The following is a 16,570-nucleotide window of genomic DNA, read 5'->3' as shown; positions in this document are numbered from 1 at the left end:
GGTTACTTATATGGTTTGCTCTGTTTTGCTTTGTATTGTATTGCTGCATCTTGTTCTAATGTAACTGGAATCTGTGTTAGTTTGGTCATCTCTGGACTTCCCAGGAGTGCACAACCTAAGTTTCCCTCACAAACACACGCACATACGTACGCAAGCAAGCAAGCAAGCACGCACGTACATACACGCACATGCGCACGCACGCACGCACACGTACTCACACACACACACACTGATACTGTATAAAGTATCTGCACAGAAGCATGTAGGTGTCTTTTAGTATGTTGGCGCCATCTGCTGGCCATCTTTGAATGGGGGTGGGGGACAAGTAATATCAATAAATCAATTGTTCCAATTGAAATGCAGTTTAACCGTTTAGTAAGAAAAACAAAAAGTGAAACAATGATTCAGATCCTTTACTTAAGCAAAAGTACCAATACCACTCTATGAAAATACTCTAATCCAAGTAAAAGTCCTGCATTCAAAATTGTGGTCGGGTAAATAGGCTATTATCAAGAAAATGTATTTAAATCAAAATTTAAAGAAAAATAATACTCAATGCAGACAAATGGTCCCTGAGACCGTTAGTTTCAGATATTACCTGAAGTCTATATGATAGAAATACATTTCCCACAATGCTCCAGTAGCACTGACAAACTGAAATCGCAAACTGCGCCTGCTCGTAGCATTGTTGTGGGAAAAATGGCGGCACTGTTGCTGCAGGAGTTTGAAGGTTCCGATCTATCTAAACTACCTAAAACAATTCAAAACAAACTCGAGAAGATTTTTTCCGATCAGCAGTATGAAATCGATTCTTTGAAAGCACAGCAAGAACAATTTCGGGTTGACAGCGGTAAGTTATTATTTGTTATTTTGCTAGTTAGCGATGCTAAAGCGTTTGGCTTTGCTCACCATGCACGAACGTTGGTGAACGGAGCAAAGTTAAAGTAAATATTTAGACTTGAACATACTAACATATTAACCTCGACATTGTCAATTATTTTATATGTCTATTAATTGCTTTTACGAATGTCTGTTAAAGGCTTTGGGTGGGTAAAACTGCAGGTTATCCTTTACCACATTGTCACGCTTACTAATGCTAACGTTAGCTAGTTAACCCACTGAGCTACTGTAAACTTAAATACAATCTGGTTTGATTTGGTTTATTTTCTCACAATAAAAACCATAATTAAACTCCTAATAAAACCTAATATTCAAAAACGGAAAAAAGTGAGGTCAAAGAAATATGGATTCAATTCAATTCAACATGAAATACACGTGAGAAAACATAGAAAACAGACATGCATACAAGCAGCATCCAAAGAAGAATGACAAAGAATAAAAACAATTAAAGTTCAGATAACCCATTTCCAAGTGTGCTGTGCCTCCCCTACACTGCTGGTTGAGAGTTGTAACATTGTAAAGATTAAATAGTAAATACATTCCACCTTATCTATTCTTTCCATGTCTTTATATAAAAGGTTTTTCTATCTTTGACTATGCTTAGTATTTTGCACTCACCTGTTAGTAGTGAGGTGTATACAATGCCATATGGATATTTATAAACGATTGACTTGCTGTTAAATATTGAACCACATTTTCAATGTTTAACCATTCTAATGATTTAAAATATCCTGCTCTTAAATGTTTTATTTTTGGTAATCAAAGATTTAACAAATGTAATTATTTATTATTTTGTATAGTCTTCAAGCAGACCTGTCGTTTTTTTTTTAACGAGATCATTACATGCTATGCTAATTCATGATTATATCAAAGCCATACTTAGATATTATAAGTACTAGGGATTTAATAACACTGGCCCCTTTTTTGTTTGTTTGTTTTGTTTTTTTTGGGGACTGGTACTCATAAAGTTACCAGAAGAAATTTGATCACGTAATCCACCTAAGTAGCTTACTATGGTTTGGTCCCGTGGCCTAAAGTGACATAATGCTACTGTTAAAATGTAACATGTCATGTTTGTGTTTTTGTCGACCTTCTTCATACAGAGCAACATTTCTTTGAAAAAGTGAAACAACTTGCCCAATGTCAGGAAGAGTTTTTGTCCCAGACTCAAGAACATCTTAAGCTCAAAGATGAGTTTACCAAGCTTGGTAAGAGGGAACTTATTGCAATATTATATATTGACTTAGCTTGACCGGTCTCGACTTGGATTGTATTAACATACTTTCTAACATACATCTGCCCCTTTTATTTTTAGAGGAAGAACTTAAAACTGTGCGTGAGAAAAACAGGCAAAATGAGTCTGCCCAAGAGAAGCTGTCATCAGAACAGGTAAGTAAAACAAAATCCGCCATGCTAATAATAAATGTTTCTGTCATATTACTTAATTATTTATGTTCTGTGTCACTGTGTGCTGCTACATATTAGGTAATTTGTCTGGGCTGTCCCAGAGTCAGTGCTTTGAACTAATGCATCAACTCTGGAGGGACTCTCATGCTTTACCTAAAAACACTGTCTGAGATGTGAAAACATCAGATTTCTCCAAAGTCGGTGAAAGTAAAAGTTGGCATCTTGGTCATAGCGCACTTGTGAAATCCTACTGCACCATGGAGCGTCTCTCCTGCTTTATTTTATTTTATTTTTTCATTTTAAGGGAAGACTTGGTTTATAAAGTTTACAGCCTGCTGCACTATTGCTCTTGCATTGCTGTGTGTAGTTTGAGGCAGCAAAACAAAGTTAGTACAGTGACTCAGGGTCTTCTCTAAACTGATCCATTGACTCAGACTTTTAGGGGACAGCCCCTAGAATTTGTAATAATTAACACAAATTCTGCCAATTATAGTAATGGCTTACTTGTTGGAGGTAGTTCTTTATAAAAGTCACAGTAATGGGTGATGTCTACACTTGACTCAGTCAACCTATTTGCTAATGTTAGTGCAGTATGTCTGTATATTCCAGATGTTATATGTGCTAACTGTATTTCCCTGATTTTGACAAAACTCTATCATAATGCCAGAGGTACATTTGGTTGTCTTCTCTTTCTTGAATTGCCTGTTGGTATATATGTTAAGAATATTTTGGAAAATGTTACATAAACAAACACATTTATAATGGACTATACTTTAATTGACTAGCCAGTTGAACTGACGAATGGTAATATTGATTTCTCCAAAATTACATCTATCATCAGGGGTAGCATTTCATTTGTACGCCATGCCGATCAATCACTATCGTTTAATTAATGCTTTTTTTCTTTTAGACTCTACTGTCAAAAGCCAAAGAGGAACTGGAGGCAGAAAAGCGAGATCTTGTACGAACACTGGAAAGGAGATCCTTGGAAGTGGAGCATTTAAATGGTACAGACAGTTGAACTTGAATGGACACAATTGTTTTTTTTATATTTTAAGTTTAATTTTTTTTTTCTCTGTTTACTAACCGTTACTTTCTGTTGCTCCACCAGATGACTTGAGGCAACTCAATGATAAGTTGGTGGAAGTCAGCACCTCTAAGATGGCCCTGCAGATGAAGTTAGATGAGCTTGAAGCAGCTGAAGTCAATATTAAAGTGAGCTTCATTGTTATCTTCACATTGAATATCTGAACACCATCTTTGTCAGCAGATAAAGTGACTTTGTAAACCCTCCATTTTACGTGTTGCCTTTTATAAAAAAAAAAAAAAAAAAAAAAATACTGAATGAAGTTGTGGTGGTTTGCCATTACAGTACAAGGAGAAGCGTATGGAACAAGAGAAGGAGCTTCTACATGGACAGACATCTTGGCTGAATGGGGAGTTGAAGGCCAAGAGTGAGGAGATGCTGTCTCTCTCCCGACAGAAGGGTAACGAGATCCTGGAGTTGAAATGCACCCTGGAGAATAAAGAAGATGAGGCAAGCCTATTTTCTTTATTTACATATACTTGTTTATCTGGTCAGTAGTATCAAGCACTGTTATAATTAGAGTTTGTGACATTACATCACATTATGGAGCTGGCTGTGATGCACAGGTCAGTACACCAGTAACATCACACCTAAACAAAGATGCTGTCCGTCGGTAATTTGCAGTTTGTTCTGCTCAGAACTTAGTGTGTCTTGGCTGTTGGCATTTTCTGTGTGTTCTGTTAGTGTAAGGATCTTTAGTTTTAGATGATTGCCAACATTTCATGGTCATCTCATGAAGGTCCTTCTTTTTTATTTCTGATTTCCAGTTGAACCGACTCCAAGACCAAGTGGCCAGTTTGAAGACTTCAAATGACAACCTTCAGAAACAGAATGAGGACATGATCAGCAAACTCAAAGAAGTATGTGTGGTATTTCTAAACACCAACCTTAACTTTTCATCTTGGCTTATTTTACACAAAAACAATTACATTTTTGAAATGATCAATACTGTTGCAGTTTAATGATTGTTGGTGTAACTCTATGACTGGATCTTTACTCACTCTAGGCCAAGGAACAACAAGCCACCATGGAAGAAAAGTTCAGAAATGAGTTGAATGCCAACATTAAGCTCTCCAATTTATATAAGGTATGTTCATGTGTGAAAGTGAGCCTGGATGGTTCCAGTAAAGTGTACAGACAGAACATTTACTCCCAGTTTGCAGTAATTTAAATCCATTGTGTCACCATTTCAGTTTAACAATACACAAACACACTTGGCTTATTTGATTGGATATTTTTTAATTGCAAAGATATAATATGATAGGTGTATGATATTTACATCAAATCAAATACAACTCAAACAATATTTCAGTCATGCAGGACAGGTTCTTTTTGTTTCTATCAAGCTTTATATTCACAATGACTGTTGTGGTGGTGGCAGGGTGCAGCAGCAGATTCTGAGGCGAAAAGTGAAGAGCTGAGTCGGGCTGTGGAGGAGCTACATAAACTGCTGAAGGATGCTGGAGAAGGTGCGAGGCTACCACAGAATAACCACAACTACCATGACCATTTAGTACTTGACTTCTTCTTAGAAGAAGAGAGTGTGAATAAGCTTAATTGTGTTTGTTTAACTTTCTGGTCCAACTACTAATTTAATTTCCAGTAGCTGGCATTTCCACCAACATTGCTTTATTTCCTCCCTCTACCATAGCCAACAAGGGCCTTGAGGAGAAGGTGCAGGAGATGAATGGTGCCACAGACAAGACTGTTGCTGAACTAAAGGAGAGGATCCAGGGTCTAGAGAAAGAGCTGGACAACGCCAATGAGTTGCTGTCAAGTTCTAAACTCAGAGGTCAGTCGGTTTAATTATAGTCCTGTTCTTGTCTTGTAACATTGATTTACGGTGTGGACATTTTAAAGTAAATTCGAATAAGTCAGTCAGAAATTTGATCTTGAATTTAAAATAAGTCAGCCCCGAGCCTTATAAAGATAAATGTCCAATGATCTGTCCCCTCCTTTTTCTATCAAGGTCCTGTTGGTACAACATCTGTACTGACAGAGGAGCAAATGACAACAATGTCTCCAACAGCAGCTGCTGTATCCAAGATCAAGCCTGGTATGAAGCTGACTGAGGTACGTGCAGCTGAATTTCAACACCCTAAAATGTAGACTGTATTATAAACCTTAGTATAACTTGGAAATGGATTGGAGCGAATGGCGTGTAAGAATCAAGTTTGCCATTGATGAGGTCTAATAGACTGCCACAAACAAATTTCCAGTATCTGACCAGTATAGACCATGTTAAGGGTAAACATATGGTTGTTGTGATTTTGGAAATACGTCATTGTTGAACAACTACATTTACAGTCAACTACTAAGGGATTGTAGTATGTATTTTCACAGTGGTTACTGTCCTGCTTGTAACTGCTCGATAAACAGTATTGAACATTGAGACATTGCCATATATTTTCAGTTGTATACTGCCTATGTGGAGAGCCAGGAGCAGCTGCAGTTGGAGCGCTTGGAGAACAAGCGAGTCAACAAGTACCTGGATGACATAGTGCAGGAAGTGGAAGCAAAAGCCCCCCTCCTCAAACGGCAAAGGGATGAGCATGAGCGTATGCAGAAGTCAGTGGCTAGTCTTTCTGCCAAACTGGAGCAGGCTGTAAAGGTGCATAATGCATGAATAATACATTCTGTATTACATCAAACCTTCTACTTTTAAAGTCGCTAATCAATTTTTGAATCTTCTTGTATGTTTACTTCAGGAGGTGCATCGTCTGCAGAGGGAGTCTGATGAGGCCAACAAGCGCTCCTCTGTCTTAGAAAGGGACAATCAGAGGTGTGAACTGCAGCTGGCAGACATGGCTCAGCAGGTGGGTTCACTTTCCTCTCCCTTCTTAATTCAGATTATTTTCAGAAATGGAAAACCTACTTTATCAGATATCTCCAGATTCTTAATTTCAGAGTCATACTTATTCCTTCCTGCCAGGTGCGTGTGCTGCTGATCGAGCTGGAAGAGGCTCGTGGAAACCATGTGGTTCATGAGGAGGAGGTGAGCTCAGCCGACGTCAGCAGCACATCGGAGGTGATCAGCCAACATTTGGTGACCTTCCGCAGTGTGGAAGAGCTTCAGAAGCAGAACCAACGTCTTCTGGTGGCCCTCAGGGAGCTCAGTGATGCCCAAGAGAAAGAGGAGTTTGAAGCCACCGGCAACAAGTATGTTCAAATTAGTTTTTGGGGGTTTTTTTTTGTTTTTTGCTAACCAAATAAATCAAGCTTTCCTAGACTGAAACCATCAAACAAACCACATATTCCTTCTAACTCAGGACATAAAACAAACTTTGTAAATGTTTTTCATTTTGTGTGTTCTTGTTTTTCTTCCTGTAGAATCATGTTATTGATTCAGTTCTTTTTAATATATTGTGCTGAATTATTTGTAGATTTTGAAATGATTATTATTTAACTGGTCAGTTCCAGTCTAATCTCTGTCATACCTCATTTTTGCATGATGAGTCAGCATCTTTTTTGAAATTATTTAAAGAAGCATTTGGGTGGGATACTGCATGAAAAACCCTGGTGTTTTCTTGTGTGTGATTTGAAGATTTGTCAGCTGGCTAATCAAGTTGAACTGTTACAGGCATGGTGAGCTGGTGCAGAGTTTAGAGAAAGCACAGGCTGAGCTGGAGTCCCTGAAGGAGCAGCGCAGCCAACAAGTAAAAATGACTGAGTCCATCGTGAGGCAGAGGGACATGTACCGTGTGCTGCTGGCTCAGGCAACTGGAGTTAACTTCCCTCAGCAAGGTAACACAGACAAAACAAACCAAGTGATATCTAATTGACACACGACGGGACGTCCTGCACATGTACATTTAACTTCTTGGGTAATGGCACCATTAATCAATTTTAAGGCAGTTCAGTTTCACTACTGCTTACACAGTGTCTGTGATGATTTTTCCTTAAGGTACATCACCTGATGAGTTCTCCTTGACGACCACCCCTCGACGCTCACCTGCAGCCACTCCCACCACAGGAACCCCAACTGCTCTCGTCTCCATGGCAACTGAGTCTGCTGAAGCACTGGAGGCCAAGGCAGCTTTGCGACAGGTGAGTACCACATTTGCTAGACAAATTGTGATATCTTCACAGTTGTTGCTGCTTTAATTGCCAAAAGCCCACAGCCAAGACAACACACATAGATTAAAGGCATCTTTAAGTGTACTAATCTCAGCAACACAACAGTCACTTACATATAGTCTTCATACCACATGGTGCATGTCAAGCTGTGCCCAACATGTGTTCCATTAAAACAAATGTTGTATTTATTTTCAGGCCTGGTTTTGCTTGATGTTAGATTACAGTAAAGCACTCGGATGGCTTCAGACATCCAGATTTCTGCTTGTCACTGAATAACAGCAAATCTATCTGCGGATTAGTATTTATGAACAACTACCCACTGCACTACTTAGCTTGGCGTGTTTGTTTCCTATGTCCCGACCACTAGATGGCAATGTGTCTATATCGAGAGCTCTGCATTTGCTTAAATTATGTGCCCCTTAGAAGGTTCTTACACTCTTTTTGTGAATGATGCAAGAGAATGAATTAGAGTGAGGTCAAAGTGGATGCAAACATTTATACAATCCCCAGTTAGCGTGTAAAAGAAACTAAACTGAAAATGAAAGTTTATTTGCTTCTTATTGAAATCAGTGCATCAGATTATGTACTGAAGTGTTCAGCAGTCATGTGTATGGAACTCCAGTTACAGATCCAGGTTTCAGTGAATGCCGACCAAGGATTAACCTGTGAAAGCAGTCTCATATGAATGGCTCAGAGGCTGGTTTAACATGTGTTTGGTTTCTTTTATGAAAATGGTATTTTCAGACACGAACAGCTGTCGCTGTGTTAATAGAAAATAAGAATATCTGGTTGCATCTGCAGTTGCAGGAGGTGTTCTCTACCTACAAAAAAGAGCGTGTGGAGAGTGACAAGGTGCTGATGGAGCAGAATGAGAAGCTTCAGGAGCAGCTCTCTGACCTTCGTTCCCAGAATGCCAAAATATCCACCCAGCTGGAGTTTGCCTCCAAGAGGTAAGCATGAGCAGGAACAAAACTATGCTGGCTGTGAATTGTTTTTGAGAAGTAACTACTATTTAAATGTAACTTTTTAAGTAAAACAAGATTTGGCCATCACTAGGAGAGCATAGGCCACTAAAACTGATTTCCATCTCCACAATGTCAGGTATGAGATGCTGCAGGACAACGTTGAGGGATACAGGAAAGAGATTGCCTCCCTAAGAGAGAAAGAACAGAAGATGACGGCTTCCACGCAGAAGCATGAGCAGACTGTCCACACTTTGAATGAGGACCTGAGAGCTGCCAAAGAGAAACTCACCATGGCTGAGGTTTGTATCCTTTTGCCTTTTTTCATGGTGTCGTTTGTGCCTGAGTTTGTTTTTCTCAGCATTTTACCATTACTGTGGGGAATTGCAGCAGTCAATTTATGACTGCTTAAAGAATCACAGAGCCATCTAGACTTATCTCCTCCTGCCTCTCAGGGCTGCGCTGAGAGTCTGCGTAAGGAGAGAAACATGCTGAAGCTGGTGGAGTCCAGGCTGACTCAGGAGAAAGAAACAGTCCAGAGCCAGCAACAGAGCCAGAAGCTGCTGTTGACCAACCTCCAGAGTATTCAGGTAATCTAATAGAGCGTTATCTCTCACTCACTGGAACTCATGCAAGAACATTTTCTTATTCTTGTCTTAAAATTCTCTCACTTTTTTGGAGGCCTGTTTGCACTAGTGTTCAGATTCACCAAACTCTCTGAACTGTACAAAGTTGTCGTAAATCGCTTCTTTCACAATGATGAATACCACCTGCTCATGAGGAGGTGCGCATTCGTGAGATTTAATCAATATCATGATCAATGCCCCTGAAATTGCCATATAAGGATGCCTGTTTTGTCTCGTTTATGGGAAAAGTCCATTTACAGAAATGTTGTACAAGGGTAAAAATAATTTCACACTGAGAGCTTCAAGTCTGCTGCCAGAAATCGGCAAACAAAAGCATAACTAATTTAGTGTCAGTTGTCTTATTAAAGGAATAGAAATAATACATCTCTCAGTTATGCGTCATCGGAGCAGTGCAGTCCAGTGACAGAAATAAAAAGGGAATTGTATAGGTTACATGAAGGTAGATGCTAAAAACATCTTTTCAAAGCAAGGGTGCGTGTTTTATATGAGAGGCAGTCAGGGGGACAACAATCATTGAGCTATTAGACTAGAAGAAGTTACAGCTGACTGTAGATTACACACTGTCGAGTGCAACAGAGGATGATATTGGAGAGCGAGCTGAATAAAGACCCTGAGGTAACTACTGAAATATATATAAGCTGCTGTGATGAAATACACTCTTAGTAAATTGGCAAGCAATTATGGTGACGAAGTGAATAGAATGTAAATTTTGCATTAAGTTTGTTACAGATATCTATTAATTAAATCAATTTTGATATGATATTTAACTTCCAAATTCATTCAGATTAAGTCTTAAATCAATTTAGTGTGTTTTCCCCTGGTGGAGAAAGTCAGTATATCTCTTAATAACTTATACAAGAAGTCTGGACTACTCCGGAGTTCTGAGTGAGAAAATTGTTTAAATGACTCTTAATTCGTTTACAAATGCAATTTAAGAATAAATCTGTTTGTATGACTGTTTGTCTCATGAGCCTCTCTGTTTTCTTCTAGGCCACTCTGGAGCGTTCAGAGACTGACACACGCCAGCGTCTCAACAGCCAGTTAGAGAAGCAGGAGCGGGAAATCTCCCAGCTGCAGAAGAAGCTGGAGAACGAAGTGGAACAGCGCCACCTGCTCAGCAGAAACCAAGAAGTAAGCTAAACTAAGTTCAACTGGTTTCCCATACTGATTAAAGGTAAAAGAGTCTGAAGATTTGGTACAGCCATAAGAACTGTATGTGCCCCATGCAATCCAAAGAACCAATTCACTGTGGCCTCTTTTTCAGAAAGCTTAATTTGTCAGTGATGGAAGTCGCTTCACCCGATGTCATCACTCTCTTTTGCCTTAAGCTAATAACAATGGAGATCAAAAGGACTAGAGGATTCAGTAGTTTGCTCAGAGTATTTTTCAATGTCACTGATTTCTCATTCTCCAGATCCAGCTGATGGAGGCAAAGAGGCAACTAGAGATACAGGTGGCTTTACACCAGAAGACCAAAGAGCTGCTGAATGCTGCTGAGTTGGAGCTCAACACACACAGGCTGCATCAAGGCAGCAGCGAAGCACGTCATATCCTGAGTTCCCCCACCACGCCCAACATCAGAGGTTGGCACAAACACACACAGATACGGGGAGAAGTACATAACACAACCACAAAGTACATCAATTCAATAAACTTTATTTGTCCCCAGGGGGGCAATTTAAAAGGCACATAGAGTAGAAATTAAATAAACACAGAAAGACACTACAAAGAACACACAAGTGTGAGACAACTGTACACATTAAGAAAATACTATATTATATGTAACTATAATAAGAAGGACAGTAACAAGACAACATGGGAAAATACATAAATACATATATAAATCAATACATGTACAGACCTAAATGCATTGTATATTTGCTGATTGTCGTCAAATCTCATAACCTCAGATTTAGGCAGAGCAATTCATGGAGTAACATCTTTGGAAGTCGAATCCTTCAGGGTTTCTTGTAAAGGCATTGACTGCGTAATTATAGTTCACTAAAATGAACATTTACGTGCTAGTTTGCGTTTCTGGGAAGTTAATAAGATGCAAGTAAATCCGATTTTACAGGTTCTGTCTTTTTATTGTAGTCGTATGACCCACTTTTTAAATGTTTAAAAAAATATATATGCTACCATGATATGTTCTTATAAACTGTTGTTTTTTCAAACGGTTTATATAAGACGGGATTCAGTAAAAAAGCTCAGAAACATGTCTAAGTCACATTCTTTCTGTGGGTTTTAAGTGCAGACCCTTAACTATGTAATGGTATTTTCATTAGTCTACAATCCATCCTTGCCTCTTACAACACATACTAATTGCACTGTTGTCAAAATGCATCACTCACTTCTTCCACTGATTGTTCCTTATTTCAGGCCTGCAGGGTTCGGATCAAGACAGAGAGGACCTACTGGGTCGTCTGAGGTTGGCTGAAACCCAGGCCGAGGAGCTGGCAGAGAGCCTCAGGGCAGCCACCTCCACCATGGAGCAGTACAGAGCCATGGCTCAGAGCCTGGAGGAATCTCTGGATAAAGAGAAGCAGGTGCAAAACAAACGCAAACTACCTGTCATTATTCCACCTCTCATAAATCAATTGACCCCAACCACAAAAAATGTGTTACTATCATACACCCCAGGTATTGGTCTGACAGTTATGAGTTCCCGCACACTGATTTTAGCTTTGAAAAACCTTGGGAACAATATTACATAATGGGACATTTTGGTGAAGATTATTGGTAAAATTAAATAAAGTTAATATTTTGCTAATGCCTAATGACCAGGTAACGGAGCAGGCACGCGCCTCCATCGAAGCCCATATGAAGGAAGCTGAGGAGCAGCACCGCAGGCTGGAAGAGAAGCTTCTGGAAGCAGAGAAAGAAAAGCAAGGCTTAGAGGAGCAAAGGAAGAGCGCCCTAGCCTCACTGGAGGAGCAGGTATTTTGAAATATCACATTATTAAGCAAGTCCAAAGATTGCCGAACACTTTACTAAAAAAAATAAATAGATACCAATTCATGACATTTTTTTCCATCACCACATTTGGCTTATCGGCTCTGTTTTGTTGGTTTCAATTATAAAAGTAAGGACAATGTTGATAAGTATCTTTTTGTTTGTCTTTGTGTGTCTGTTAGATCAACAGTCTGCAGAGAAGTTTAAGCAATTCCCAGGCAGATCACCAGGCGGCGCTGCAGCAAGTGGCAGTGGCTGAAGCCCAGCAACAGCAGGCTCTACAAGACAGCCAGGAGCAGGTGAGCAACTATTATAAATATGTTTTAGAAAGGAAATGATTATAATCCAAATATAATCTCCTATTACCAATGTTCCAGTGAGGCCTGAGACTGGTCATTGGTTAATCCCATTAAATCTGCTGATCTGATACTGAGCACCATTTCTTTCCTGTTCTCAAATATCTGAAAGAGAATGCAGATGTTGTGAAAAAGCCACCCTATTTCCTCATGTCCATTTCTAACTCGTAATGATTTACGACATAGCATTTTAAAGGTAATAGACCATTTTATTTTGAAGGAAGGCTTCATTACATCTTGTCATAGTCCGTTAAACACTCATTACAGGTTTCCCTGCATACCTCTCTGAGTGAACGCAAAGCAGGTTGAAACATCATGTCATATGATTTAACAGCCAAAGAATGAGTGTATTTCTGTCTGCACCTTATTGGTTATTTAGTATTTCATACTGCATGATGAACCACAATGACTGCAGTTGGTGGACATTTTTATATTTAGAATTACGGATTTTTAATTTAATTTAATGAGTCATTGAGGAAAATTAGGGCATGATATTAGTCTAACATTTAAAGATTACATGACGTTCTTTCCCATTTGCAAGGCTAAGCTGGCAGCAGAAGCGCAAGATAAGTATGAGCGAGAGATGATGTTGCATGCGGCAGACGTGGAGGCGCTGCAGGCTGCTAAGGCTCAGGCCCTGCAGGCCGTGGAGCTGAGACACCAGCTGGAGGAGAAAGTCCAGAGGGTCAGCACTGAGCTACTGGAGGCCCGGGTCTCCTGGGAGGAGCAGGAAAAGATCCTCAAGGTTGGTATAGGTGATGACCACATGCTATAAGATATATTAACATTGAGTTTAAAAGTAGTCTTGCACACATGAAAATTATACATTGTAAGCCTAACAAAAGCTTTTTAGTCCATCATATTTTTAGGTGTAATGCTTGTTTGTCAAAGCCATTTATTTGTTTTTGATAGAAATGCTTTAAGGTTTCAATCTTAATTTCTTTCCTCATCTTCTAGGAGGAGATGTCAAAGATGGAGAATCGCCACGAGGAGTTGCAGAGGCAGAACGCCCTCCTGCATGAGCAGATCCAGACGATGAGCAGCAAGATGGCTGACAATTTGCAGCGTGCTGCTAGTGAGAGTACCATGAACATCCCTCTGATTGAAGAGGGCAAATCTCAAGACCAAGTCCTTGAGATCCTCAGGTAACGCATCTTCAGTCATACATGGAAACAAATCTCTCTCAGTGAACTGGGAAAAAACATTCTACAAACATTTAGTATTTACTAACCTGTGGTCACCGTCCTACTATTTTCTATTCTTTTGTTGACACCTGGATTTGTTATACCTCACAGATTTGTGCGTCGGGAGAAGGAGATTGCAGAATCTCGCTTTGAGGTTGCCCAAGGTGAGAGTTTGCGTTATCGTCTGAGGGTGGAGCACCTGGAACGAGAGCTGAAAGAGGTGCAGGACAGTTTGAGTGCCGCAAGGGAGAGGATGCAGGTGTGTTTTTACACTTTTTTATACCCTCTGATCCTATATTTACCAATAATGTTGTGTACAACAACCACTTGTATTCAACAAGGTAAAAGTGCTGCATTGCAGATGAATGAACATGCAGAGTGTTGACTTTAGACAAAGTTGACTTTATTAGGAATCTCTTTTCTTAAAAGTTTTTATTTATCTGTGTAGAGAAATGGTCTTCTCGCTCACACACCACCAAAGAGGTCGAGGGCATTTTACTTCCAGAAAGACTCTGATATACAAATAAGTCTAACCGGGCCACTATGCTAATTTGACTGACTCAGGTGACAGCAAAGACCCTTGCTCAGCATGATGAACTGATGAAGAAGACGGAAACTATGAGTATCCTGATGGAGACCAACAAGATGCTGAGAGAGGAGAAGGACAAGATGGAGCAGGAACTGCAGCAAACCCAAGCTAAGGTATCCGTTCCCTTTTTATAGAGAAATGTAGTTGTGTTGAATTTTATGTGCACCTCTATAGCATGCTATTCTCCAGTAATCTACTCGGTGAACTCCTAGTTCCACTTGGTTTCAGCTCATCTTCTGTGTGTTTCAGGTGCAAAAGCTGGAGTCAGACATCATGCCACTGCAGCAAGCTAACTCTGAGCTGAGTGAGAAGAGTGGCATGCTGCAGGCGGAGAAGAAGATACTGGAGGAGGAGATCAAGCGCTGGAAGGCTCGGACACAGGTCAGTGAAAAGACTAAACCGATGATGCTGTCTGTATGAAGGGCAGTATTTACCTGTTATCATTAGAAAAGTAGATTGTTCTGCTTTATTCAAGCTTGTGTTAAGAGAAGTTATAAGACATTTTTATTTCCAATGTTTTATCTATTCTCACCACTAACTCACTAAACTAAGTTTTCTTTCTTCATACTCTTCCAGCATTTGGTGAGTCAACAGAAAGATTCAGATCCAGAGGAGTACAAGCGTCTGCACTCTGAGAAGGAGGCACATCTAAAACGCATCCAGCAGCTCACTGAGGAGAGTACCAGACTCAAAGCAGAAGTGGCCAGGTGGGGAATAATGAATAGCATAACTTCTGAATAGTTTTTTGAACAGTATATTTGTTTACTTTCCCCTTTTCCTATTTAAGTCTGCTGATTCTCTGCCTCACACCTTACCATTAATCTTCCCAATCACTTAATTTCTCTCTATAGGACCAATAACCTAACAACATCCCTGCAAACCCAGATACAAAACTTGCGTGACAGTATGAATAAGATAACTGATGAGAGAAATTCGCTGAAGAAGGAATTGGATACCAAGAACCAAGATCTCCAGGAGAAGGTGCGAACTATCACCCAGGTCAAGAAGATTGGACGCCGCTACAAAACTCAGTATGATGAACTCAAGGTGGAACATGACAAGGTGAGCGCTCAGTCGCTGTTACCCTGACAGCCTTGGTCTTTAATCCAAAGGATGCAAAAAGTGAATGGTTCTATTGAATGTTTAAATCCATTATGAACCGTTAACTACCGCCATCTTTGCTGTGCTGGTGTAAGCGTAATGAACCTTTCCTTCAGATGGTAGCTGAGGCTGCAGCAGGTCCTTCCCAAGAAGAGGAGGCTCGTCAGGCTTCAGTTCAGGAACTCCAGAGCCTCAGAGATTCTCTGAGCCAGGCCGAAGCCAAGACCAAAGAGCTGGAAGGACAGCTGGAGAACATAAACAAGGTTAAACATCACAGATTCTGTTTTTCTGTTCTTGGCCTCCCATCAGGGCGGCCAAAGTCGTCTTGCACTGTGATCAGCTTTTAAGATCACATAGGTTGTATTGTCTAAGCCATTGCAAAATATAGTGTTCATTCATTTATTCCATTCCACTGTATAAACACACCTGCCTTTTTTACAAACATATATTTATCTGTCTCTTGTTTTCGTGGACTGCCACAGGTGGTCACAGAGCGTGAGACTGAGGTGCGTAATGCTCAGGAACAGTGCTCCAGGGTGCAGACAGAGCTGACCAGGCTCAGGCAGGAGTTGCAGGATAAGACTTCCCAGGAGGATACACTGAGGCAGCAGATGGCCGACAAGGAGGAGAAGACCAGAAAAGCCATTGTTTATGCCAAACAGAAGATCAACCAGCTCATGGGTAAGAGAGTGTTATAACCATAGGGACTCTTCTCCTCTGTCCAAATTGTAGTGTTGTTTGTTTGTTTGTTTGTTTGTTTGTTTGTTTGTTTGTTTTATTTGGATCTCAGACCAAGCAAATTTATGTCCAGGCACCAAAGACCAGCTGAAGAAGGAAAATGATGAGCTAAAGCAGCAGCGTGAGGAGCTGGAGGTTCGAGTGAGCGCTCTCAAGTCTCAATATGAGGGCCGCCTGAGTCGGCAGGAGAGAGAACTGAGAGACCTGCGAGGTCAACAGGAGAGACAAGAGCAAAGAGATGAGCCACCTGAGGCAGGTCCAAGCAAGGTGCGAACCTGCTTTGTAGTTTTCTACAAGGCAGATGATTTGTTTGTAACCTGCCTGTCATGGTTTGGGAAAATTTGCATTGGCAATGCCATGAATAGATGGCTGACAAATTCAGTAGATCACATTGGAGGTGTGCAGCACTGATGCAAGCTCGGTGAAACTACAGTATTACGACTCTCAGTATCTTGTTGGCCCATCATGACTCCGTCCTAATTTTCAGACACAGGAGCAGCAGAGGAGCACAGAACAGAGACAGATCAGCCTGAAGACAACTCCAGCTGCAGACAGGGGCAGGTATGATAC

The 16,570-nt window shown here is 40.4% G+C and overlaps 1 protein-coding gene across 1 annotated transcript in view; it reads left to right on the top strand.

Moving 5' to 3' along the window:
* The first annotated feature begins 699 nt into the window (after window positions 1–699).
* tprb (translocated promoter region b, nuclear basket protein) overlaps window positions 700–16,570 on the top strand; it is a 24,671-nt gene continuing 8,800 nt past the window's right edge. Inside the window, exons 1-35 of the mRNA XM_056378491.1 lie at window positions 700–850; window positions 2,004–2,108; window positions 2,216–2,289; window positions 3,218–3,314; window positions 3,419–3,522; window positions 3,680–3,844; window positions 4,162–4,254; window positions 4,401–4,481; window positions 4,776–4,863; window positions 5,046–5,186; window positions 5,364–5,467; window positions 5,808–6,005; window positions 6,103–6,210; window positions 6,327–6,553; window positions 6,975–7,138; window positions 7,299–7,441; window positions 8,273–8,421; window positions 8,573–8,735; window positions 8,889–9,023; window positions 10,071–10,211; window positions 10,495–10,663; window positions 11,460–11,626; window positions 11,865–12,017; window positions 12,215–12,331; window positions 12,930–13,133; window positions 13,346–13,533; window positions 13,684–13,831; window positions 14,137–14,274; window positions 14,411–14,542; window positions 14,738–14,868; window positions 15,013–15,223; window positions 15,379–15,525; window positions 15,745–15,943; window positions 16,074–16,267; window positions 16,488–16,561. Coding sequence (XP_056234466.1) covers window positions 700–850; window positions 2,004–2,108; window positions 2,216–2,289; window positions 3,218–3,314; window positions 3,419–3,522; window positions 3,680–3,844; window positions 4,162–4,254; window positions 4,401–4,481; window positions 4,776–4,863; window positions 5,046–5,186; window positions 5,364–5,467; window positions 5,808–6,005; window positions 6,103–6,210; window positions 6,327–6,553; window positions 6,975–7,138; window positions 7,299–7,441; window positions 8,273–8,421; window positions 8,573–8,735; window positions 8,889–9,023; window positions 10,071–10,211; window positions 10,495–10,663; window positions 11,460–11,626; window positions 11,865–12,017; window positions 12,215–12,331; window positions 12,930–13,133; window positions 13,346–13,533; window positions 13,684–13,831; window positions 14,137–14,274; window positions 14,411–14,542; window positions 14,738–14,868; window positions 15,013–15,223; window positions 15,379–15,525; window positions 15,745–15,943; window positions 16,074–16,267; window positions 16,488–16,561 — 5,003 coding nt within the window. The remainder of the gene's footprint in view (window positions 851–2,003; window positions 2,109–2,215; window positions 2,290–3,217; window positions 3,315–3,418; window positions 3,523–3,679; window positions 3,845–4,161; window positions 4,255–4,400; window positions 4,482–4,775; window positions 4,864–5,045; window positions 5,187–5,363; window positions 5,468–5,807; window positions 6,006–6,102; window positions 6,211–6,326; window positions 6,554–6,974; window positions 7,139–7,298; window positions 7,442–8,272; window positions 8,422–8,572; window positions 8,736–8,888; window positions 9,024–10,070; window positions 10,212–10,494; window positions 10,664–11,459; window positions 11,627–11,864; window positions 12,018–12,214; window positions 12,332–12,929; window positions 13,134–13,345; window positions 13,534–13,683; window positions 13,832–14,136; window positions 14,275–14,410; window positions 14,543–14,737; window positions 14,869–15,012; window positions 15,224–15,378; window positions 15,526–15,744; window positions 15,944–16,073; window positions 16,268–16,487; window positions 16,562–16,570) is intronic.

Source organism: Seriola aureovittata, chromosome 6, assembly GCF_021018895.1.
Source record: "Seriola aureovittata isolate HTS-2021-v1 ecotype China chromosome 6, ASM2101889v1, whole genome shotgun sequence".
Classification (NCBI taxonomy): Eukaryota; Metazoa; Chordata; class Actinopteri; order Carangiformes; family Carangidae; genus Seriola; species Seriola aureovittata.
This window is presented reverse-complemented; position numbering and strand designations above follow the sequence as displayed.